At 49.0% G+C, this 26400-nt stretch overlaps 1 protein-coding gene across 10 annotated transcripts in view; it reads left to right on the plus strand.

The window, feature by feature from the left end:
* Ebf4 (EBF family member 4) overlaps positions 1–26400 on the plus strand; it is a 68373-nt gene continuing 41973 nt past the window's right edge. For 3 of the 10 annotated variants that reach the window (XM_063284541.1, XM_039105849.2, XM_039105853.2), the window contains exons 1-6: positions 879–1015; positions 11239–11395; positions 11625–11688; positions 11806–11861; positions 13529–13602; positions 14534–14602. In XM_063284541.1, coding sequence (XP_063140611.1) covers positions 879–1015; positions 11239–11395; positions 11625–11688; positions 11806–11861; positions 13529–13602; positions 14534–14602 — 557 coding nt within the window. The other 7 variants (XR_005501982.2, XM_039105846.2, XM_039105845.2 and 4 more) reach the window with 6 other exon arrangements.

Raw genomic sequence — 26400 nt, forward strand, 5'->3', positions numbered from 1 at the left:
TCGGCCGGCCTCGCGCCCCGCCCCCGCCTCCCCTGGCCCCGAGTCCCCTGGGCCCACCCGCTTGCGACAGCCCTCCTTTTGCCCGTGCTCCCTCCCTAGGGCTCCCGCTCCCCAGGGAGCGGCGGTGGCGGCGGGATGGCCAGGGCCCGCGGCCAGGCCCCGGGGAGCGGCGGGCGGCGGCGTCCGCGGCGGGGAGGCGCGGGGACCGGGCCCCGGGGGGACTCGGCCGGTCTGCTGCTGCTCCTGCTGCAGGTGCTGCCGCCCGGGGCAGCGGCAGGCCCGGGGCGCCGGGGCACTCGGGGGTCTGGCGGCGGCTGCGTCTGCTGGCCCAGCGCCGGCCCTGCTTTTCCGCGGGACGCGCGTCTGCTGCTGTTGCTGCCGCCCCGGCCACCACCGTCGCCGCCGCCGACCTCCACGGCCGCAGCCTCCCCCTCTCGGATGGTAATCAGCGCCCCGCGCGGGCGCCGCGGGCGGGCGGGCGGGGGAGAGGCCCGGGTGGGGGGAGGGCGGGCACCTCGCGGGGCGCTCGCCCCCCCTCCGACGACCGCGGCGCTGGGCAGCCGCCAGAGCGCGCCTCTGGGGCGCCTCCGTGCGGAGCCGGTGCGGGCTCCGCTCTCAGTCTGTTCACCGGAGCTCAGGCCGCGGGGGAATCCCTCCATCTCCCCGCCCCGGGAGGGGAGGGGACAGCGTCGGCGCCCGGGGACCGGTTTTCTCTAAGAGCACCCGAGAGGCGAGCGGCACTGAGGCACCGGGACTCCGTGCAGCGCTGCGCTCCTGGAGGCTCCTGGTGCCGTCGGGTCGGGCTGAGCTGAGACGCCCACAGTCTCGGCGGGACGGGATCCCTGGCAGTGGGGGGCGCCCACGAACTGCGGGTCCTTATGTTTCCCGCACAGGACGCTCTGCCCCGCGGTGGGCTCCACTTGAAAGAGGAGCCGCTGCTGCCCTCCAGCCTGGGCTCCGTGCGCTCCTGGATGCAGAGCGCGGGCATCCTGGACTCCAGCACCGCGGCGCAGAGGTAAGCGCTCCAACCGACCTAGCACGCTGGTTGCGCCTTTCATCCTGCACGCCCAGCTACTCTGGAGCAAGGGGTGGAAGGAGTCCTAACTCTTGACTGTCCCGACGAAGCCTCCTGTTCGCCCGGTGTGAGTTTGACTTCTTCCTGAGGATACGGGGCGGGTTGCTCACTATGGTCCAGGGCTCCGGAGGGGAGTTGGTGTCGCCTCCTCCCTCCCGTACACCTTGAGCCAGGACCCACAGTTACTAGCCGTCTAAAGATGTACAGCCCCCTCTTCCTGTGCAGTCTCTACCGTTCCACTTGTCCAGTTCCGCGGCTACCCAACAAGAATGGCAAGAAACTCTGTGGTATTCAGAGATGTGGGTGGGGCTGAAGAGTGGCTAAGCCAGTGGGCAGTTAGCCTTGTTGAACTGATAGGGTTGAGAATGGGGCTAGACTCCTCATTGGGTGGTCTTGGGTAGATCCTGAAGGAGACTGGAAGCTCTTGGAAATTAGCAGGATCTGCTCTGGTTACTTTTAAGGGGAAGGTGTAGGGGTCAAGGCAGGAGACCTCTGTTCGGAATGGGCTCCAGGATTTGGATGGGGACTTTGAAGGCTTGCTTGTTAACCCTGTCACTGAAGCAGCTGGGACCTGATCTCTGTAACATTCCCTCCAAGCATCCAATATGGACTGGAGGTTATACATCTCATCAGGAGCTTGTGGTGCCTAGCACTAAGAAGGGACGGTCCCCGAGGACAGCCAGGACAGGGTAGGCACTGGGTCTTCAGGAAGTTTAAATAGCTGCTGTCCAGTATCTGAAGGATGTCAAAGGAGACCACGGCTGGCACAGCACTCCCATTCACACATCCAAACTTGTTCAGGTATCACTTGCCGTGCACCCCAACCTCACTGATAGTAGACACAGAATGTTCTATGGACAAAGGGATGAGTGATTTTGCACATCTGTCTTCACAGAGAGAGTGCTGAGCTTTCTGTTGAGTGATCTCTCCTGGACAGGAAAAGATATTCCAGATGAGCCAAGTCCAGTAAGTTATAGTCTCTAGTTAGAGCCATCTAGCTAAAGACTATAGAAACACAATCACAGTTGTTTAACACAACTGCTTTCGGTGTGTTGGTGTCTTTCCTTCCCATTTCCCTCCTTAAGGTCTGTCTTGTGCTATGCTTAAAACTGCTTGTGCCCCCTTTTCTGCTGGTTTTGGTTTTCTCATTAAGTTGAGGGGGTTTCGTGAAGTTTTAGCTGAGTGTATTAGAGTGGGAGATCCTGTTTCTTTCAGACTTTGCTCTCTACCTAACTAGGCTGCCATGTTAGATGAGGAGAAGCAGGGGTGCCAGGGATGATATCTTGAAGGTGGGTGAAGGGGCAAGAAATCTGGATGTGAGACTTTCAGCCTCATTGCTCCTGGTCACCCACAGCACTATCTACACAGAGAAAGGTTCTTGAGTGGGGTCTATTCCGAGTCCCCAAGAACACATAACTGAAGCCGAAAGGTTTGAACAGAACATTTTTTTCGGGCCTGAGCTTTCTTGGCCCCAAGTCTGGAACCTGTCATTCTAGGACACAGATTGAGAGTTTTCAAACATGTGGGCGATTCTCTTCCCACTTCCAGAGGGGAAGCTAATCTTGGTTCTCATTTCTTTCCACATTGCTTGCCCTTTCTTCTGTGTGTACACCCCCACCCCCCACCCCCTGCCACCAAGTCCTCTGCTCAGGTCTTCCTCTCCCAAAACGTAACAAAAAACATCCATCTCCCAGCCTCCCCTTCATCTTCCTCCCCTGTCTGGCTGCACTGCAATGCTTCGGGGTGTGGATGGCCTGTGTCTTCCTCATCCTCACCCAACAGCCACTCGGTTTGCAAAGCTTGTGGATACCTAGTCTCACTCCCAGTGTCCCCAGATATCACTTTTACCAGTTAACACTCTCGAATTCTAGACCTCATTCTGACTCCTGGTCCTATACTGTGACTCACCACTTTAAGGATGGTTACCACAGGCTGCTGGGTCTGGCACATCCCAGACAGCTGGCATTCAAGGCTCATCACAGCCTGACCCCTGCTTTCTTCCCCGGCTTCTGTGTGTATGGTAATGGCCGATGGTGTTGAAGAGGCAACAAGACTGCCAGACCATCCTCCCTGCCTGGGGGATTTGGAGGGGTGGGGTGGGGACAGTTTTTAATGTTACCTAAACTACAGGTCAGGCTCTGCAGTCCTCGGTCTGTCTCTTCCTGGCTGTGACGACCGAGGCTTCCCTGTAGAGCAAAGATGGCAGTCCATTAATCTTTCTTGCTGTAGCCCACAGGCTTAAGTAGTCCACCTAGATGGCTGCAGAAGGCTTCTCCATCAGGCCCCACCCCCCCCCTTCACTTCAGTATGTTCCAGCAACTGCCCTACTTCCCTCAGCTACCCCTCTCCAATTTTAAAACTTTGACTTTACTAAAATGCCGAAGTTTTGAAGAAAGTAGATGAGGAGGAAGGCTCGGGAGGCTTGCTAAGATCAGTGAGGGAGCCTCGGCTAACAAGAAGGGAAATTCTGAGCATAGCATGTAGGGAAAGAAGAGGAAATGAATACCCATCCCATAGGAAGGGAAAGGAAGTCTTCCTGCTCCTCGCCAGGGTCTCCTTAACAGGGATGTCTGCTCAAAGGCCCCTGGCCATTGCTGTGACTTCTCCTGCCCTGAATCGATAGGAATTTATCTCTGAGACCTATCCCCAGGCCATTCCCCATCCTCCTCAGACAAGTCTTCCTGCTGCAGGCTTAGCAGAGATGGTAGTGCTTTTCTCCTTCTGGTGTGCTTCCTAGGCTGGGGAGACTAGAGGGACCTGACCAGCCTTTGTCCTGCAGTAGTCATGGAGGACACTGCCCATCCTACCAGCCAGTCACTGCTTGAGGAGCAAGGCCTTAGAGGAGGCAGGCAGCTGGGGATATCTTTCCTGTAAGCGGCTGCAGGCTAGCCTCCCTGCTAGGAAATGCTTTTGTTTGCTTTAATAATTAATAGCTGTACCTCGTCCTGGAGCCTGGCTGGCAGGCAGGCCGGCCTGTGGGTAGACAGCGAGAGGGTTGGCAGAAGAGAAACGGGGTGAATAGCCAATAGGTGGACTGAAAGCCATGGAGGAAAGTGGTAGAACACATCGTGAGAGTTTTCTTTCCCCTGCCTACCATGTAGACTTGGGTTACTACGTTCATTTTGGGGTAGGTACTGAGCAGTAATAAGAGGGACTCCGAAGCCTCCATTGACCCGAACCTTCTCTTCAGCTGATTCATCTACACACAGGTTCTGGGTAGCTGCCTTTAGCTACCAGGTCTTTCCTCTGTGGGTACCATCGAGGTGGGTGTGCCCTGTGTGTTACTGCTTTTACCTTCTTTGATGAGCTAGTTCTGAGACTAGCAGGGCCTGGGGTGGGGGGCTAGGTCAAGAGATCTTGGCTGGAGACAAGCACTGCATGATGATCACTGGGGATACAGGGGATGCCTAAGGGACAGCTTGGGCACCACTGGGATGCTTAAAAAGGAAGAGAAGGGAGGGTTTGGAAGAAATGAACGTGGAACTTCTGTAGCCAGGCAGGGTGGGGATTGAGCAGAACTGCATTGTTCTTGCTGGAGGTAGAGGGTGGTCAGCAGAGCCCACTTCCAAAGCGGATGACTTCAGGATAGGTCCCAGTAGGTCCACATCTCAGACTTGAAGGTGGATCAGGCTCAAGGCAAAGTTCTGTCTTGCTCAGAACCTGGGGCTGCCAGGTGGGCCAGACTGAACATTTGGCAGGAAAGTGGAAGACAGAAGCCCCGAGAGGCAGCTTGTCCTCTAAGGGGATGCAGAAGGGTATTGTTAAGTTACTATTTATAGTAAGTGTGTGATCAAGCACGAGGGAGTGTTTTGTGAATAGAGAACAGAGACTGCAACAGGAGCTGTGTCTACTGGAGAGTTCTGGATGCCCAGGAAGAGCCCTGGGGCGTCTTGCTCAGCCTTACAAGAGAACATCTCCAGGGACCTGCTGGGTGGGCTCAGTAATAACAACCAGATACACTGTTGCCTTACTTACCATGCCAACTAGCATCGCCGTGTGCTCTGGAGTGCAGCTTTCCTTAGTGGTCCAGGCTATGAAGATGAAGCTGTCCTCGTTCATTTGACCTCAAAGTCCCTAACAGTGCTCATGAAGCCTAGGCATACCCAAGTTTACTACAAGGCAAGACTCATCTGTCCAAAAAGTATCTGGGCAAGCTAGCTTTTCTTCCTGGTGTTACAGAAGGTCTCCTTAAATCTTGGGCCTGTGTCAGAGCGGAGAATGTGACATGGTAGAGAGACTGCAGTGAAGGCTCCCAAGTCTGGGTTCTCTGGATTTGAAACCCATTCTCCACCACCTCAACCCCCTCCAGAGCTGAAAGGAAAGTTGCTTTGACATTGTGTTTGAAACAACCTCTCTGAGAAAGTGAGGAAATGTGTTGTTTGTTTTGGATTCTTGCAAAACTAGTTAGCATGATGGTTTTTTTTGTCCCCCCCCCAGGGGGGCATTTATCTGAAGACGGTACATGCCCTATTTCCCATGATGCTAAGGGAATGAAACGTCACTGAAGTCCCAGCAATCCATATGCTGAGCAGGCCAAGTGATCACATGTGCACATCATAAACCCGGGATCCACGAGCCGCCCTAGGCCCCAGGAGCTAAAGTTCTGTGGGCTTCGCTCATATCCAGTACTGCTGGGTGTCTGACAGTTGAAACCCACCCTCATCTTGGTCCTCTTGGTTGGTAAAGGGTCTACCTCAGCCAGCATCTGCTTCCTCATGCTTGAAGACGTGCTTAGGAGGCCAGAGCTTGTTCTGCCTGCAAGTACACGAGTAAAGGAGAAAAATGGAGCAGCAGGAACTGGAAAGATGGAGACATAGTTTGAATCCCAGCCCCCACACCAGGAGGCTCACAAATGCTCACAACTGGAGCTGTAATTCCAGTTCCAAGGGAGTATGCACCCTCTTCTGGCTTCTTTGGGCACACAGATGCATAAGCACATGGGAATACACATAAATAAAATAAATCTGGAGGAGGGAGTGTTGACTTAAGAGGTGGCAATGCCTAACCAGAGTTGCTGGACTACTGAGTCCCTGACCCAGTAGTCAGGTGGGATAAGTCTGAAGTCCTTGGTCTGTGTTTTTGTAGTTCTCCATAGACTCACACTGTGAACTGCCTACAGTGGCAGCTTGGTGGGCTGGCTACCTTCTTGCCTTTGTCTCCCTCCTCTCCTGCGGTTCCTGGAATCAATCCAATAAGCTATTGATATGTGGGTTTTCACCCAGGGACTTCTCTGCTTCTAGGAGAACATAAATGGGACGCTTTCCTCTCCGTGATTCAGGAGCTCCATCCTTCATCCCTCCATCTTCCTTTCTTTTAGATAAATAGTATGTATGCATCAGGAGACATCCTCAAGTTTCTTCCCACCCTCCAGAGGTTGTCTTGGACAGCTCCGCTTAGGAGAGCACACAACCAGAGATATTAGCCCTGTCTGCATCTCACTATCTGAGCAGAGAGCACTCGTGCCCAGGATGTGACCATGGGGACTGTCTGACTGCTGGGCACTTTGTGCATGGTTACAGCATGTCTTTGTTTCTGTTCTTTAACTGTGGTTTGTTTTCTAATTACAAGAGCAACAGCTTCTCCCAAGGGGAGAAGAGAAAAACAATGTTTCCCTTCCTTCTTCCCAGCTTTCTCCCTTTGCAGTTTATGTAACAGGTGCTGGTCACCCACTGCAGTTACAGGCACAGGAGCAAGGGAGACTGCTAGGGAAGGAAGACACGGTCCAGCCTGCTTCTGTCTTCTTTTGCTTTCTGCCCTCTGTACAACAAATTCCTTGTAGTATTCTGTGTCATGCACATAGAAAACACTAGATTTTTTTTTTCAGCAAAATCTTTTCCCATTTTATTTCAGTCTCCTCACTTCACTGGCTGATGTAGGACTGAGGTAAACTGCAGACTTCCCAGGCAAGGAGCGGAGAATGGGCCTAGCAGGGGGACTGTCATTAATGCTGTTCTGTGGTAGCTCCGTGATGATGGAAATGTTAACTAGTCAGTGCTGTCCCATGGAAGGCTGTGAGCGAGAGCAGGGGTAGAGGACTTCGTGCTACTCTGGGCTGCCTCAGGAGGAATAGAGTCAGGCTAGGTTGAGTTGTGGGGCCGTGAGATGGCTCAGTTTCTCTATGCCTCACCCCCTAGTGCTGGATACTGATCCTCACCTCCTGTGGGAGCCTGCTGACTTTCCCCTTCCCTATGCTTTGGGATTACTCCCAAAGTAATCCTCTTCCACAGGCAAGGCAGGCCCATATAGGGAGTTTGGCCCAAGGTAAAGGGAAAGCAGCAGGTGACCAATAGGAGCAGGAGACCAGCAGGAGCAGGGGATAGGCAGGATTTAGACTGAGTGAAGTTTGCCCAAAGGACTGAGATAGGATCAGAAGCTTGGGTCACTAACCGTTCCCTTTTGCACCAGTTTAGAAGCTCTAAGCCAAGCAAGGGCTTTTGCACAGAAAGGCCTATTGAGTGGCCCGGGAATTCTGTACTTTCTCAGTATCCACCTCTCCTCTGCCAAGGCCTTTCTGTCTATTTTCTTCCCACTGCATGAGAGCCTTATCAGACTCACAAGAATTAAGAGCAGCAGTGAGGGGACTGCTCTACAAGGCCACCCACTTCCGTCATCTTTTCCACTGGGTGGTTCTTGAAACCATCCGTGTCAGAGTTCAAGCTAAGCTGGCCCTGGAAGCAGGAGGGTGGAGCTCAGAGTTGATGTCTCATTAGCATATTCATCCATAGTAATCAGAGACCTGCTGTGATCAAAAGCTCTTCAGGCTTCCCTGCCTCTCAGCCAGCTTGAGAAGCTGACGGAGGGTGGTCAAGTCCCCACTTGAAAGGACTGCTACCTAGCCAGGAGGGAACAGGGAAGAATGGAGAGAGGTCAATACCCTGGAAAGGGAACTTCTCTGGTAGGGAAGAGGGTTGGGCACCTTTTTGTCATCATATCTGCCTCCTACATCACCCATGGCCACGGCCAAGAATGCATCCATGAGAAAGAACAGTTGGTTTTATTATTTGCTAGACTCAGTATGAAAACATAGCAATCAACTCATTCTCTGACAGTCTAGATACTATGGCCTAGTGTGAAGCCAAAGAAAACAGTAAGTTCGTTTTATTTAATTTTTAAAATAAACTTGTGTTTATTTATTTGTTGGGGCGGTGCTTACATGTGCCATGGCACACATAGAGATGAGAGGACAACTGGTGGGCATTGGCCCTCTCCCTCTACCATGCAGGCTCCTAGGATCAAACTCAGGTTATCAGACTTGGCAGCAAGGGCCTTTTACCTGTTGAGCTGTCTCAGTGGCTCCTGGTTTTAAATTATGTGGAAGGAAATATTAAATAGCAATGAGTTTGGTAGTCATTGTCACAGTAGCATGCCTGATGGGCATCTGGGATGCTGGCATGTGTGTGTGTGTGTGTGTGTGTGTGTGTGTGTGTGTGTGTGTGTATTCATGTATGGGTGCATATATAGGGAGAGCATAAGGAAGCCAGTACAGCCTCATGCAGTGTACAGCCTCATGTCATTCCTCATACACCTTTCTCCTTTTGTTTGAGACAGGGTCTCCCTTTAGCCTGGAACTTCACCGAGTGGTCAGCAAGTCCCAGGGATCCCCTGTCTCAGTTTCCCATCATACAGCACCATGCCCTGCTTTTTATGTTGGTTCTAGGGGTCCAAAACTCAGGTGGGTCCTCATGCTTATGGAGCACATGCTTTACCAATTTAGACATTTCCCCAGGCCTGGGCACTGGCTTTTAATGGCAGCTGACGTCTCCCCCATGTCTCATGACCTAAAATGTAGAAGTCACGTGCTGTCACTTTTGTTATATTCCATTGGCCACACAGATCAGCAGGGACACGCGAGAGGAACCTGCTAAAGCACATTGGGAACCATCATCTTGGAGTCTAGGTACTTAACGTGTGGGACATACTCGCCTGAGCCAACTGAAGCATGGTCATTTTTGCAGGACATCCAAAGGCCTTCAATATGAATCACACTTCCCAGCAGTGTGGCCACAGCACTCTTTCCTAGGGTGGAGATCAGAGACTCTATAAGAAACATGCCTTGGAATTACTCTAGAGAAGAAAGTCTAAACTTCTTTTCCCAGTGTTCGTATTCCTACACAGTCTTGAAGGAACTTCCAATGCAAACTTTTCTCTCCTTTATATCATCACGAGTATGTGTATGCAGTGTGTGCATGCGAACATGTGTGTGTGTGTGTGTGTGCGTGCGTGCGTGCGTGCACACCCATGCTTCTTTGTATGTGAGGGGGGCACATGCATATGTCTGCATGAGGAGGCCCATATTGCTGACCTCCTTTGACACTTTCTTGGTCATTCTCCAACTTATTCATTGAGGCAGGGTCTCTCAATTGAACTCAGAGCTTATCTAGATGGCCAGGCTAGCTAGCCAGCTTGTTATGAGTACCTCTGTCTCTCCTCTTTTAGCATTGACATATCTCCCAGCATTTATGTGGGTTCTGAGGCTATGAAGTCCTCACATTCACATGACAATCATGCTAAGCACTGAGCCATCTCCCTAGCCCCATTCCCATTATTCCCCTTTTATTTATTTTTTCTCCTTCCCTTATCTCTCTAATTATTTTGAGACAGTCTCCTACATCTCATGCTCACCTTCAGATCACTCTGTACCCAAGGATGAACTCCCAATCTTCCTGTGTCCACCTCCAGAGTCCTGGGATTACAGGTGTGCACCACTAATCCTGGTATTATGTGGTACTGGGTATTGAACCTAGGGCTTCCCTGATGTAGGCAGGCCCTCTTCCCACTGAGCTATACCCTCACCCAGTATTTCACCTTTTGAAATCTGATCCACTGTCACTTGCCCTAGCAAATATTTCTTGGGGCACCTGTTCTTCTCTCTCCCCCTGCCAGTTATCGAGTATATACTTACTCCCTGAGGGTTGGGGGAAGGCCACCGTCTCTGTAAGTCTTCCCTTGGGTCCCACAAAAGAGTATATGGGGATTGCCCATCTCTACCCATAGCCCAGAAAAGGATAACTTTGTGTCTCTTTTTGCCAGGTGTGGTGGCTCATATCAAAATCTCAGCACTTGGGGTTGGGGATTTAGCTCAGTGGTAGAGCGCTTGCCTAGCAAGGGCAAGGCCCTGGGTTCGGTCCCCAGCTCCAAAAAAAAGAAAAAAGAAAAAAAGAAAAAAAAATCTCAGCACTTGAGAGGCTGAGGCAGGAGGATCACAGCAAGTTTGAGGCCAGCCTGAACTACATAGTGAGTTCTAGGCCAGCCTAGACTACAGAGTAAGACCTTATCTCAGAAACAACAACAATAAAGAAGGACAAAACCAAAACTCTGAACAAACAAACAAAAACAATGTTCTCCTCCTTTGTGTCTTCTTTTATTTACATGGTGACATTTGGGGCTAAGGGTACCTTGTTTCACTTTCTGCCTGTGAATTCCTTCCTCTTCCAGGCATTTAAATTCCATTACTGCATGCCGAATGTTACAGAGTTTGGTGCTGCACTGGAGTTTAGGGACAATCTGGTAAATGAGACCTTGTTCTTTTCCTCCTTGCACGGTTTCTGAAGAACCAGGAGCAAGCCTTTTGTAGGGCCAAACTAGGAGATCTTGCCCAAAGCCATGCTGCCTCGAAGCTGTGGTCATGCCCTCTGTAACCCGAGAGGTTATTCCCCATCTCTACCCATAGCCCAAGGTCTAGGATAGCCAGACTAATAGCCTGGAACTGTGCACCGTCCCTGGTAGTCTGGTGGACATCATGCTATAGGCAGTGCCATCGTCTCAGACAAGACCTAGTTGTAAGATGGGGTTCAATGGGAAATTCATTTCAGAACCTCCTAGGTACTTCTTGATGCCCTAGTGCACACTCCTAAATGCCTCTGGATAGTATGATGAATTCATTTATACACTTGATTTTAGATATAAACCTTCCTAAATATGGGTCCTAGGGAGAAGCCTGCAGCAGGGGAGACCCTGTCAGAATACCCTCACGCAGCATCTGTGGTATTCCTTCTTCTCAAAGAAGCAAGCTGAGGTAGCCTCGGTGTTGTAGGCCTCTTTATGGAACTGATATGGTCCTTGCCCAAACTTTTGGCATGTCAAAGCCTGGTCCGTCAGAACCACTGGGGCCTTTCTCCCTGGAGGCCCCTTCCAGTGGTTTTCCAGTTCCTTTCCTCCCACAGTGGCGTGGGCCTGGCAAGAGCACATTTTGAAAAGCAGCCCCCCTCCAACCTCAGGAAGTCCAACTTCTTCCACTTCGTGCTGGCCATGTACGACCGGCAGGGGCAGCCCGTGGAGGTGGAGCGCACAGCCTTCATCGACTTCGTGGAAAAGGATCGAGTGAGAGGCTCATGGGCTGGCCTGGGACTAGCACTGGGAGCGATGGGAGGGCTTCAGGGACCCTGCCACATTCCCATGACACTGGGGAAGATGAGTGGATACATGCTAGATGTGTGGGAAAGGATGGGCGAGTGGCTGGAAGGCAAAGAAGGACCGTGGGATTAGAGTGGAGGGTGTGGGTGAAGGAGGTTGAAGGCACTGGGCACATCCTTCTGTCTTATCCTTGCAGGAGCCTGGGACAGAAAAAACAAACAACGGGATCCATTACCGTCTTCGGCTGGTGTATAATAATGGTAAGTAAGCATCCTGAGATACTGCACCTTCCTTAAGGCCTGGGAGGGTGTGGCTATAGCCATCCGAGGCATCCTCGTGCCCCTTGACAGCAAGTTCTTTCTCCCCTCCCACCCTAGGACTTCGGACAGAACAAGACCTCTACGTACGACTTATTGACTCCATGTCAAAGCAGGTGAGCCAGCCTGGGGCCTATTGGGGCCCTTTAAAGGCTTGGTTTAAGTACACAGCCTTAGCCCTTTCTCCATCTTTCTTGTGCCTTTACTCTAGCTGGTTTAGCTCTCCCAGCTCCCTGTCTATGGTGAGAAGATTGTGTTTTTTTCTATCCAGTCTGGAAAAGAAATTATTTATTTATTTATTTATTTAGGTTCTTTTTTTCGGAGCTGGGGACCGAACCCAGGGCCTTGCGCTTCCTAGGCAAGCGCTGTACCGCTGAGCTAAATCCCCAACCCCAAGAAATTATTTATTAAAGGACCCTGGCCTAAGTCATATTCCTTCTCACAACCCCATCTTAGACAGGGAATCAGGGGCATGTAGTTCATTGGTGAGGGAGAAGGGAGAGGACTCCTCAAGAGAAGAGGAAAGGGAGCAAGATAGGAAGAAATACCCAGCAAGCAGGTAGTCCCAGGTAGAGTCCAGCCTCAGCCCAATCCACAGGGATCACTGGAATTCAAACCGCACCAGAGTCGGTGCCTTTAAAGCAGGGGGCAGTGTCTTGTGTTCTCTGTCAGTCAGCCATTGGTTAGGGACCATACTTAAGGCGAAAGTACACATTACAAGCAGCTCCACCGAGAGCAGTTCTCAAGAGGAAGTCCTCTAACATCATCACTAACTGCGCAGGGGGATGGGTGCCCCAGGGGACGGAAAAGAGACCTGTGTGTGTCCCAGAGCCTGTCCTGCAGACACTCAGCACCTCATCGATAGACTGGTTCCAGGAAGAAGGCTGGGTCAGACAAAAGCAGTGCTGAGGGACAAACCTGTTGCTCAGAGAGGTAACCCAAGTCTCAGGGCTTCAGAGAAGCTGAGAGAAGGGGCTTGAATTGTAAAGGGGGCAGATTAGTATGTCTGGAAGGAATCATGGCAACTGGCATGCTTTTGTATGGACAGGTACTTCTAGCAGCCTCACCTAGTCCTGGTCCCAAAACAGAGCAGAATGGCCTGTATCCAGAAAGCTCTCACTGTGGTGGGGGAGACGCACCGAGCAATGGCAGTGGGACTGGGTGGCAGATGAGTGTGGGAGCCCACAGAGAAAAGGACCTACAAACAGAAAGGCTTGAGGGGCAAATAGCTAGAAAGCCAGATTTACACTTGGGAAGCCCACTTCTTGTTTAGGACAGGGGGCACCGGGAGACTGGGAAAGAGTGGATCGATAGTTCAAGGGCAACATACCCGTTTGCACTGGGGAAGTGATAGGGAGGTATGAAGAGGTAGCTTAGTGGCCTGTCTTATTAGTTACCAGGAATTGCCGAGAGGGACAATATACATGACCAGAAGCCCGCTATAAGCACGGAACAGCCTGCAGAGGGGTAGATGCTGAGAAGGGTAAGGGGCCGAGCAGGATGCAGGGCGCCACCAGCAGGGAATCTGCAGACCTGCTGCCAGTCTTGCTACCTAGCTGATGGTCCTATTTGAGGGTAGGAGGCTCTCCTCCAGCTGAGCAGCTAGGCTTCAGGTTCCACCTCCGCCTCCTTGGACTCTTCAGGTCAAGGCAAAGGACATGATCTTTCTTGGGGTGGGACCTCGCCTAGTCCTTGGTTTGAGACACCAGGGCCCACCTGTGCTGCCATGGGGATGTGAGAGGAGCCTCCCTCCCCTCGAGCATGCACACTTCCTCCTCCCCAGGCTATCATCTATGAGGGACAGGACAAGAATCCCGAAATGTGCCGGGTGCTGCTCACTCATGAGATCATGTGCAGGTAAGATGGATGGGTAGTGTCACCCAAGGCTCTGTGTCAGGTGTAGCTCAGGTCCCCTGTCAGGCCCTGCTCCTATTTCACAACACCTCCAGTTCCCTGGGGAAGCTTGGGGAGGGGAGTGGTGAGCTCCCTAGGCACAGCGTGGGCAGAAGAGAGGCTCCTTAAGGCCCCATTAGCGTGGCCTGTTTATGTGACTTCTCTAAGTGTTTTTGCAAAAGAAGCCTCCTACTGCTAAAGGAAGCTTAACTAACAAAGCTCTGGGGAGTAGCTCTCTGGGAAGATGGGCACAGGCTGGGCCGGGCAAACAAGAGGCCTCTGAGATTTGCTAAGGGGCCTGGTGGAGGAAACCCAGCTGCCTAGTTGTGAGAATTGCCAGGCAACTCTTTGGTAGATAAATTGGGAGTGGGGAGGGGGACACAGCTCTTAGTTCCTCTTCCTTTACCCTAGAGCACTTCCTGAATTTCCCAGTCCTACAGTGCCTCGGAGACAGCTCCTGATAAATGGAAAAGAAAATGTTTAAAAACCTGTAGTTGAGACAGTGGCCAACCTTGGAAGGAAAAATAAAATAATAATAATAAAATAAAATAAAAACTAGAGATGGCTTCTGCAATGCAGGCCATGTCCAGGTAAGGGTGCAGCTTACAGGTGCAGGTTCACTGGTGACCATCCAAGAGACGCTGTAGGTGATTCACTGCTTGGTGGCACAAGGGTTTCATGACCAACCTCATCCCTGGAACTAGGCTGCCAAGCCAAGCCCCTCCCCAGCTTTCTCCCTCAAGTCCCTGGAAGAGATTCGCCTGCTCATAGGAATTCTACACCCAGAACAGATAATCTGAGTCCTCACTGAGTCCCCGTACCCCACCCCCATACCCCACACCCTGACTCTCTTTCTTTCACTACTTCTTTCTGTCTTTCTTCATTTTTTCTTCAGTCGGTGCTGTGACCGCAAGAGCTGTGGTAACCGGAACGAGACGCCTTCTGATCCAGTCATTATTGACAGGTACAGGCTTGGGGAGGGGACCTGGACTGAGTCACTAAGCATACAGTGAGCAGGTGGGAGCAGAGAGGTTCCCTAAGGTGCTGTGTGGATGGCTCTGAGGCCAGAGAGACTTCATAGGGGATCAAAGAAATGACAGCCATGGCCGTCTGAAGGAAGTCCTTATGACAAGCTTCCTGGAGCTACAGACCCCAACTCCTTTATCAAAGGGAATGGCAGGGGGAGTGGGCAAGGATGGTGAAGACCATCTGAGGAGAGAGTCCAGAGGGCGGAGCTGCTGCCGGCCAGGTACTGCTGATCCTCCGCTGTTGGACCAACTCCTCGGTGCTAGGAGTGTGGCTGTGCACCTGTCTTAGTGTCTGGATTTCGTTATATAAGGAAAGAAGGAAGGGTCTAATGCAGAGTAGAGAGATGGCGTTCGAAGATATCTGCAAGGCCTCAGATCTGGTCACTGGGAGAGGGAGGTCATTAGGAAGGAGATTTGGAGGAGAGCAGGTTTGCAGCAGGGTGAAATATTAGAAGGTTGGTCGTAGCCGCACCACGTTTAGTCAGCTAACGAAACACCCGGGTGGGAGGTTTACGAAGAAGCTGACCGATGCCCCAGAGGAAGGGTAGAGGCTGTGAATACAAATGACTGAGACTGGGGGAAGGAGTGTTGACAGAAGACTGGAGCGTTCTCAGGGCTGGACCTGAGGTGCCCCTTATCCAGATGTCATGGCGATGTAGAACCAGCCCTGGAGAATGAATAGAAGCTGTCAGTGAGGTAAGAGTGATGTCAGGGCAGAGCCATGTTCTGGAGCTTAGATCAGAGAACGCCCCAAGGGCTGGGCAGCAGGCAACTGCAGCAAACGGGGCTCAGCACCTGATCATTAGATTCTTCAGTGTCAAAGACACTGACGACCTCAACAGCAGCTTTTCAGTGGAGTTGAGGTGCATTGCCAAGTCCTTGCACAGCTCTGGGGATTGACCTGACTGGGACAGCAGTCGGGTAAAGGAGCCACACAGAGAAGCCTGGTGTGATGGTCTATGAGGAGACTCGGTGTGTCCATCATATACAATTCAACAGGGCGTGGGGCTATTGCACCCAGCTGAACAAGGAGTGAGGTTATAATGTAGAGATGAACGGGCAGGCAGGGTTGTTACGTCCAGCTGAACAAGGAGGCGGGCTTAGCTAACCTCGGGAGGAAAAATCTCTGTAGGAGAGCAGTGTTCAGTGGACATCAGGCTGTGGGAGTGGTGGTGAGGGCTCGACACACACTGTCACCATTCGAACTCAGACCCGAGGAAGACTTTTCCATCCCTGCGAGCCTTACCTGGGAAAGGCTTTGGCACTGCTGTGGGACTGAGCTACTGGGTTCTGATGTGTCCATGTCCATGTTGGCAATACACATTCAGCCAGGATGTCACTCACACCCGCAGTGTGTAAAGAGAATGGGGGTGGAGAGTTCAGAAACAAGGGCAGAACAACCATGAAGGGGTCAGAGAAGCAGGGTGGTGCCTGGAGCAGTGTAGGTAAGGACAAGAGAAAGTACGTGATATGCTAAGAGACCTCCGTATGCAAGGAAGAGAAGGGGGATTTCTGTGGTAGTGCCCTGCAGCTAGCATAGTGCACAGGTTGATGCGCTGGCTTTATCTGGGGACTCAGAGCATTGGTCCAGGGAAGCTGTGGAGAAGACAGAGAACATGAAGTGAATTCGTGTGGGAACTGACATTCTCTGCCGAATGCTTTTTGGGTTTATTTCATGATCGCTTTGTTTTCTCAGTGAAGAAGGAAGGTCAAAAGCTGGGGATGGAGATGGAGAGGGAAACACTGGGGGTGGGGTGGTGGGATAAAATGGCTGTCTAGGGGAGTGAATGGTTTGGGGGAAATCTCACATAATTGCCAAGCAACACTAGGGCCTGCCTGAGGTCTCTGGTCATAAACTTAGTGAGAACTTTCTCTGAAGTTCTCTCGAGGGTGCCAACAGGCTGGTGGCTGTGTGAGCCCAGGAAATGGCTTGACAGCTGAGTATGATAAAAGCTGGGAAGGTAAGAAAGCCAAAGGTGTGTGCAAGATGGCACTGCAGAGACAGATGGTACTCTCGCTGACTGAGGAGAGGCGCTGGGAGGGGGATCCAAGAATCCACAGAGATGAGTGACTGGGCAGGAGTTAAGCTGGAAGTTAGAGGGGGGCTGGAGGGTGGGGCGCCTATAGGTGGGAGTATTTTATGGATGAATTTATTAGCACCAGGTGGCCAGCGAGGTGAGAGTGAGGGCTGGGGGAAGCAATGCCAACAGGAGAAGGAGGTGCTGAGGAATGGGGTGGAGAGAGGGAGTTCAGAAGAAGAAATCTGTATTGCCATTAAAACCATCAAGGATGATATAGGAGAGCAGCATCGGGGCTGTGGACAGTGACTGAGGAGCAAAAGCTCCAAGGACCGCCAGCCAGTGTGAGGCTGACAAGTGGCTGCTACAAGCAGTGACCACTCTTCTTTCTCTGTTTCTGTCATGGGCCGGGCCGTAGTCTCTCAGAGACTTCCGTTTCTCGTTCTCTGCATAAGGCCGAGCATCCCCTCGTGTTTCTCTCAATATTCTGTTCATGTTTTGTGCTAATTTTTCTCTAAGAGTTGGTGTTTCCTAGTGATTTATCTGAAGGGAATTAGTTCTTTGTTATCTTTGTCCATATTGGCTTGACTTGGCTGTTGTCTTTGAACTGTGCTTGTGGTGCGCCTTGTCCAGTCTTTTTGTTACATTTAGAAAGGCTTTTATATGAACATCAGTTTATTTTATTCTGGAGATGCTAAGGATGAACCCAGGGCCTCCTGGATACTACTGAGGTGCTCCACTGCTGAGCTATGCCCTCATCCCTGAGATCGCTTGTAGAGTTTACTCAATGAATGGGGTTGGAGAGATGTTTCAGTGGTTAAGAGCACTCAGAGGCCTGGGTTCAGCACCCACATGATGGTTTACTACCATCAGTAACTCCGGTTTCAGGGAATCCAACACCTTCTTCTGACGCCAGGCACACGTACGTAGTAAACATACATGCAGGCAAACACTCACGTAAAGCAATTTTTTTTAAAGAAAAAAATTATATTCTATACAATATATACAAAAGAAAAATAAAATTAAAAAAATCACTAAACGTAATAATTGGTATATGCCTGTGAACATCCTGATAGATGAGTGGGACACTAAAAACAGTACCACTGAATGGCGGGGATGGTGGTGCATGCCTGTGATCTCAGTGCTCAGGAGACAACGGCAGAGGGATGACTCGCAGAGGCTACATAGAGGCCCTGCTTCAAATCAGCAACTACAAAAATCCCCCCTGGGACTGGGTATGGTAGAGCATGCCTACAATCCCAGTAGTTGGGAAACATCCATAGAACGGTTAGAGACCAGGACTAGGAGGCTCCACTAAACACAAACAAAACTAAAAAAAAAACCTCACTGCACCTGTCTCTTTCCCGTTTCCTACCATTGTCTAGTCCTCTTGTGAAGATAAGTGTGACTTCATTATTTCTAAATTAAGGCATCACAAATTGTGTAATCGCTAAAGAATATGTTGTGTAGCAGGAGTTGTGTTCATTGTTGTGTGTGTTGCTGTTGTTTGGAGACAAGGTCTTACTGTGTAGCTCTGGCTGGCCTAAAACTAGATATGTAAACTAGGCTGGCTTTGAACTCAGAAATCTGTCGGGCTCTGCCTCCCAAGTGCTGGGATTTAAGGCATGTGCTACCATGCCTGGCTTCCATTTTTCTTTTTCAATTATTTGGGTTCTTTTCTTGTTTGTTTGCTTGTTTGTTTATTTGTTATTTTGGGGATGCTGAGTAGCCCGGGCTGCTGTTGGACTTGAGATCCTCTTGCCTCCTCCCTAGTCGAGTGCTGGGAGAGTAGGCGTTTGCCATGCACAGCTCCCATTTGGTCTTAGTGACCTCTTAGTGTTTTAATCACTATAGATTGATGACAATTATCATGATGATGTAGCAAAAGTATATAGGGCAAGTCCCTCACTTTCCCTTTTTTTTTTCAAGAGAATATTGGACATTTGGGCCTTTTGTGTTTTCATGCAAATTTTAGAATCTTATTGAATAAATCCTCACACCAATACGCACACATGCTACTTAGTGTGTGATGTTGATAATATTACAGTGAATACAGTCTATTTGCCCATTTTACAGCTGCCTTTGATGCCTTCTAGTAAGGTTATATAAGTCTTCAAAGCTACATATAGTTACCAGTTTCACTCATTTATTGAATAGTTGTGGAACAGCACTGTGGACCAGGCCCCGAGTAGATAGTGTATGTACCAGATTCTGATATACCAGGTAGACAAGGAACTCAGGATGAGGTAACTAAGAAAACTGTGGCTACTGTGTCTCCTGCTGGTCAGAATGCCTTTGTGGTTAAACGTCCTTGAAAATGCAGTTAAGTTGTTCAGGCTACGTCAGAAGTTCAGGTGAGAGAGGGCATTCTCCCACATGTGCATTCACTGAGTGTCTCTGTTCTCAAAAGACCTGACAAATACTACTTGCATGTGGCTTTTAAAAAAGTCTGTGGGTGTTATGCCTGGGTGTGTGTCTGTTCACAATGGGCACGCCTGTTGCCAGAGGAGGTCAGAAGAGGGCATTGGATCCTCTGGAGCTGGGGTCACAGATGTTTGTGAGCTGCCAGATGGTGCTTGGAACCAAACCTGGGTCTTCTGTAAGAACAAGAGCTCTTCACCTCTGAGCCATCTCTTCAGTCCTATACCATGCTTTTGACACCCCCATTTGTCTAGAGGGATTTTCTAGAGGAATATGGGAACAAACACTCTAAAAGGGAGATCTGGTCTACCCTGATTCGGGAGGAAAAGAGCTACATTATGAATCTGCCGCCTAACCTCATAAATACTCACAAAAATCCTTTTAAGGTCCAAATGCAGAGCCTCCTGGACTGCTCCCTGCCTGGAGGCCTCCCACTACAATCTGTTTGTGGAGTGTTTATTTTGCTTACTTTGTTAAATAAACTTCTGCTTCAATTGTCTATGTCTCTTGACTGAATTCTTTCCTTCAAGAAGACAAGAACCAAGAGACCTCCAGAAGAGTTTTAGGCTTTATCTATAAAAGAATAAATAAAGCAGACAATAATATTTGTCCTTGTGGAAGGAGAAAGCACAGGGAGTTAGGTAATAATAATTCAAGAAAATGTTGGCTATTTTGGCCTTTTGTGTTCTTCTATAAATTTTAGACTCTACTTATATAAAGTTGAAGTCTTTTTGGAGGAAATGGAGAAATGGGGACAAGTAAAAACAATTATGATGGAAATGTGCAATTTTAAATGGAGTGGTCACAGGAGACTGAACAGGGAAGGTGGCATTTGAGGAAGGACTCAAAGAGATAAGGGAATGAGCCACTCAGATATACATACCTTCTCATGACTATTTATATAGTTTATTTCCATTGTAAATGATACCTTTAATTTTCTTTATTATTGAGAAATCCATATACATGTGCAATGAAATAAGATCATATCTACCCCAGTTTCCCTATCCCATCCCAAATCCCCCCTCAACACTCTCCCAACTTCATGTCTTTTTCTTTAACAGCACTGACATGTACAGGGTGTGGGTCATGCACTGGGACATGGGAATCACACTAATGACTACATCATCCAAAAAAGAGTGATTCTCCTTCTCCCAGCAATGGTCAACTACAAGTAGCTTCTCAGAAAGGAGTGGAGCCTGGAGATCATTTAACCTGTCTGTGTTAGGATTTTGGGTGGCTTGATCTTGTGCAGGTAGGCCCTAACTACCACGAGTCCATGATTGCAACGTATCCTGTCCAAAAGACAGCATTAGCCCCATCCCCTGGTTCTTGCATTCTTTCTGCCTTCTTCAGAGCCCTCAGTCTCTTATTCTCAGCACTCTGACCAGTTGTGCTACACCAACTGGTGCCCACTGCCAAAAACAGCTTCTGACCAAGGCCGAGAGCAGCCCAGGTCTATGGGGATAAACATAAACATTTTGAAAGTATGACCACTTAGTGAAACAGTAACAAGTTCTACCCTAGGGCCTGTGAGCTACCCAGCCGTGGACTTTACAATGTTTGTTTTGAAATTTTATGTGCATAGATGTTTTACCTGTATGATGCACACACACACACACACACACACACACACACACACACCAGTGTTCGATATGTGTGGAGGCCAGAAGAGGGCATTAGATCTCTTGAAACTGGAGTTACAAGTGATTGGGAGCCACCATGTGGGTGCCAGGAACCAAAGCCGGGTCCTCTTGAAGAGCAGCCAATGCTCTTAACTGATGAGCCAATCTCTCCAGTGTCACCCCTGGATTCTTGACCAAGCGTGAAATTCCCACCACGCCTACTCATCACAGGTTGATAATCAACCAGTTTTCAGGTGAGATCTTTTTGCTTTGATTTTCTGTGCATATGTTTGCTGTTTTATTCAAACAGCCATTTTAACTCTCCAAGGTTTTTATATGTGAATTTTCTTGCTTTGTTGCACTGTTTAGGACTACAAGCATAGCCTTGTGTACCGTAAGCACTGTAAGCTGGGTGTGGTGGTGCACGTCTTTAATCTCACCAGGGGCAGGCAGAATTCTACAAATTTGAGGTCAGCCTGGTCTATATAACAGTTCCAGGCCAACCTGTCAAAACGAGCAATCAAGCAGTGTAAAGAGTGTCATTTTGTTGTTTGCTTATTTATTTTTATTGTTTTTTCCCCCCAAAACAGGCTTTTCTGTGCAGCCCTAACTGTCCTTGAATTCACTTTGTAGACCAGGCTGCCCTTGAATTCACAGAGATCCATCTGTCTCTGCCTCCTGAGTGCTAGGATTGAAGGTGTGCACCACCACTGCCTGGCTCCTTGGTTGTTTTTTGAAGACTGGGCCTTCCTATATAACCCAGGCTAGCCTCAAACTTGCGATCTTCCAGCCTCAGCCTCCCAAGTCCTGAGAGCGTAAGAGAAAGTCGCCGTGCATGGTTTGTAATGGGCATCCTGTTTTGTTTTGAAATAGTGTCTTACCGTGTAGCCTTGGCTGCTGGACGTGCAGATGTACATTTATTTCTCTGGTTGGCTCTCTTTAGCTGGTCCTTCCTTCTCCCCAGGGCTCACTCCCCATTCCTCTTTTTACTTTTTGTTTTGAAACAGAGTCTCACGCTGGCCTTGGTCTCATTCTGTATCTCAGGCAGGTCCTTCTGCCTTGAACTTGAGATCCTCCTGCCTCCGCCTCCCAAGTACTTGGGATTAAAGGCCTGTAGCGCTAGGCCCAGCTTGATTTGAAAGAAAACTTTCCCAGGGTCCCACTTCTAGAGTACAGTGGCACACATCTGCAGTTCTGCCAACTGAGAGGAGGACCAGCAGTTCTGGTCTATCTTTGGCTACACTGCAAGTTCAGGCTACCCTGTACCTGACAAAGAATGTTAACTCCAGCTCCCTGTCTGCAGTCACCTTGTTTCATCGAGTTAAGAAAGGTGTTTTTCCATTTTAATCATGAAGGGACGTCGGATTTAAAATGTTGCTTTTCTCTGCATGTGTCGAGGTCATCATACAGCTTTCCCCTTTAATCTGCTTATCTATTGATGTGCTGGGTTACGTTAACAGGCTCTTGTGTGTTTTTTAAATCGTGTGCACACATATGGAAGTTAGAGGTCAAGGTCGATGTCTTTCTCCATCTCGTCTACCTTACCTTTTGAGATAGTCTCTCGCCAAGCCCGATGTGCCCAGATTGGCTGGCCACTGAGTTCCAGAGATCTCCCGTCTCCTTCCCCCTACCAGGGTTACAGGTGTCAGTGATCGCTGGCCTTTTTACACGATGCTGGGGATCAAATTCAGGGCCCATGCTTGGGCTCCATGTTCTTTAGCAACTAAGCATCTCCCCAGCCCCGTCAATGAAGTTTAACACCAAGTAGATCATGGCGCAGGGGGCCGAGGAGGATTTGCCGTCTTCCTCTGCTGCGCTAACTGCTCTGCCAATCATGCGTTTTACCTGCTTGCTTTTCTGTTCATCTGTTTGATAAACTTCTTATAATTTGCTTTTTATTGTGTGTTTTAGACCCATGATTTGCCAGCCTTAAATAATTAAAATTGCTCTGGTCTCTCTCTTAATGTCTGTTGAATGAGTTTGGATTTGTTCTGTGAAATTTTGTTAGAATTTGTCTTGAGTTTGATTCCCTCTTTTCACTGCCCAGAAAGCTACCTAGGCTTTCTGTTTCCTTTTCACTGAGCCCAGGCAAGTGCTCTGTCACTCACTGAGCTGCATCCCAAACCATTACTTTCTCTGTTTTGATGAGCTTCCATTTGAAGGAATCTGTGCATTGTGCCTAAGTTTTCAAATTTGTCTCCATAAAACTGTTCATGAGATTCTTTTAAAATATTTGTTGGCTGGGTATGGAGGTGCACGCCTTTAATCCCAGCACTCAGGAGACAGGCAGGTGGATCTCTGTGAGTTCAAGGCCAGCCTAGTCTACATAGGGACTTCGAAGACAGTCAGAGCTATATATTAGAGAGACCCCGTCTCAAAAACAAAATCATAAAGAAAGAAAGAAGCCTCTGCTGTTTTGGCTGTGAGCCTTCTCTCTCTCTCTAATATGTTCGTGTCATGTCTTTGTCCTTAAGTTTTTCTGAAAAATCAACATTCTTATTTTGTGTTTATTATTTCTTGTTTGTTTGTTTGTTTGTTTGGGGCAGGGTTTTGGTGTGCTGCCCTGGCTTTCCTGATCCTCACTCTGTAGCCCAGGCTGGCCTTAAACTTGTAGCCATACTCCTGCCTCAGCTTCATGAGTGCGGGATTATAGAAGTTCATTGCATGCCCCCCACCCATACTTCTGCTTATTTTTTTTCTTTTTTACATTATTTTTATTGATCCTGTGGGCAGTGTTTTCCTGGTGTTCTCAACCCCACTGGCTTCTACAATCCTTCCTCCCCCTCTTCTGCAGGGTTTCCTAAACTTTGCCTAATGTTTGGTTGTGTGACTCAGGGACCTCTTGGGCTCACAGAGACTGACGTGGCAACCACAGAATCTGCATAGGTCTGCACTAAGCCCTCTGCATACATGCTGTGGTGATTTATCTTGGTGTCCTTGAGGGACTCCTAACAGAGGGGGTGGGGTTGTCTCTAACTCTTGTCATGGGACCTTTTTCCTCCTACTGGGTTGCATTGTCCAACCACAATAGGAGGGTTTATGCTTAATTTTACTGCATCTGGTTATGCTGTGCTCGATTGATATCCCTGGGAGGCCTGCTCTTTTCTGAAGCTAACAGGGAGGAGCAGTGATCTGGGGGAGAGGGGAGGTAGAAGGGACTGAGAGGAAGGGAGGAGGGGAGGCTACAGTTGGGGATATATTGTATGAGAGAAGAATAAAGGAAACTTATTTTTAAAATTATTTCTATTCAGTTTTATTCTTTGGTTTGTTTTTTTTTTTTTTGGTGTATTTTGCCCACATGTGTGCCTGTATATCATGCATATGTCTGCTGCCTGTGGAGACCAGAAGAGAACCCCAGATCCCCTGAAACTGGAGTTACAGGCTGTTATGTGGGTGCTGGGAGTTGAACCTGGGTCCTCTGGAGGAACAGCCAGTGCTCTTATCTAACGAGCCTTTTCTCTAGCCCTTTATTATTTCTACAAGACTGTTAGCCTTGTGAGTCTTCTTCTAATGTATATTGTTTTGCAGTACATTGATTTCTACTTCATTGGACTTATTTTTATTTCTTTTATTTTATTCTTTTCGAGCTTCTTAAATTGGGTGCTTGCTAATTGTTACCTTTTTCTTTTTTAATACAACCATTTAAAAGTATGTATGCCACTTTCCTAAAATACCTTTCCAGGGGCCGGGGAAGTAGAGCCACTGGGGAAGTGCTAATGGCTCGATCCTAAGTATTGTTAAATTTTTGTTTTGATTTCCCTCTTATTTCGGGGAAATTAGAAGTGTGTCTCCTAATATTTATTTTAAAAGTTTTCCTCAGAAATAATGATAAACAATAAAATGCATATGTACGTTCCCCTCACCAAGCACAGCACACGTCTGTAATCCCAGCGCTCAGGAGGCTCAGGCAGGAGGATTGCCTCAGGGTTTTGAGGTTTACCCACACTGTGGCATGTGCCAGCCGTTCAGTTTCTTTACGTTGTTGAGTCGTATTCCATTGCATGAATTTGACAGATTATTTGCGGACTCTTCACTTGGCAGACTTCTGAGTTGTTTGCAGTGTGGGGATGTCATTGCAGATAAAATTTCATAAACATCCACATGTAACTCTCTATACGGGCAAACATTTTTGTTCCTCTGGGCTAAAATGCCCAAAGGTGGAATGGGTGTCCCGTGGCACATGCATGTTAACGCTGTAAGCCACGGTTTGCTTCTGCAGTGTGCGAACCGTTTACGTTCCTACCACAGTGTTTGAGCATCACTGTCCCTCTGCATTCTCGTTAGCTCAGAAGATGGAGTTTAGCGTTAGCTGTTCCAGTAGGTATGCTGTAGAATCTCATTGTGCTTCTAGTTCGTGTGTCCCTAAGTGCTAGTGACGCCATGTCTTCTCTGCCGTCCCCACAGTGTCTGTTACACGATACTCTTCCAATCCTTGCCATGGCACTCCTTTTAACTGGCTAGATTCTTTTCTCAGTGTGGAGTCAGGGCAGTTCTCCGTCCACCATGACGCAGGGCTTCATCAGATAGATGCTCAGCGGAGGTTTCCTCCTGGTCCGTGTTTATGTCTTAAATCTCAGAGCAATGCCTTCTGAGGAACAGATGTGTTTACTTGGAGGAAGTTTAACACATGTTTACTTTTTTCTTCCGTGGCTTGTGTGTCTGCTATCCTAGCTGAGATTTTATGGGTTTGTGTTTTATGTTTAAGTTCATGATCCATTTAAGTTAGCTTTTAAAGATTTATTTATTTATTTATTTATTTATATTGAATGTGTATGAGTGTTTTGACTACGTGTGTGTGTGTGTGTGTGTGTGTGTGTGTGTGTGTGTGTGTGTGTATCACACACATGCCTGGTGCTCAAGGAGGCCAGAAAAAGGCCTCAGATTCCCTAAACTCAAGTTACAGATGGTTTGTGAGCTGCCACACAGGTGCTGGGAAACAGAGCTGGGGCCACAGCAGTGGCAGCCAGTGCTCTCGCTGCTGAGCCATCTCTCTGCCCCCAGTCTAATGTTTACATGCTGGGGATAGAACCTAGGACCCTGTGCATGCTAGGCATGTGCTCTACCACTGAGCTACGTCCCCAGTCCCTGAGGAAATTTTTGTAGAGGACAGGAGGTCTTGGTTCAAAGTGATTTTGATTGGTTGATAGGGGGGTTAAGTTTTTTTTTTTTCATTTCTTTGGTGTTGTTGTTGTTGGTGTTGTTGTTGTTGCTGTTGCTGTTGTTGTTTTCTCAATCAGGAGGTATCCAGTTATTACAGCACGACTTATTTAAAAGGTGCCTTGCTCTGTTGCATTGCGTTTGCTCTCTGTTTTGTCTTATTTCTTGACCCTTGTCTGCCCATAGACCCATTAGCATTCGCTTTTTTTTTTTTTTCTTTTTTTTCCGAGCTGGGGACCAAACCCAGGGCCTTGCGCTTCCTAGGCAAGCGCTCTACCACTGAGCCAAATCCCCAACCCCTAGCATTCGCTTTTACTCTAGTATCACACTGTTTCGATTACTGCTGCCTTATTATAATCCTGGTTATTATTTTCGTCCTTTGAGACAAGGTCTCAACTACATAGCCCTGGCTGGCATGAAATTCACATGCACACAAGGCTGGCCTGAAACTCAAATTGATCTTCCTGCTTTTACTTCATAAGTGTGAGCCACCATCCCTGCCGTATAACATGCACA

Source organism: Rattus norvegicus, chromosome 3, assembly GCF_036323735.1.
Source record: "Rattus norvegicus strain BN/NHsdMcwi chromosome 3, GRCr8, whole genome shotgun sequence".
NCBI lineage: Eukaryota > Metazoa > Chordata > Mammalia > Rodentia > Muridae > Rattus > Rattus norvegicus.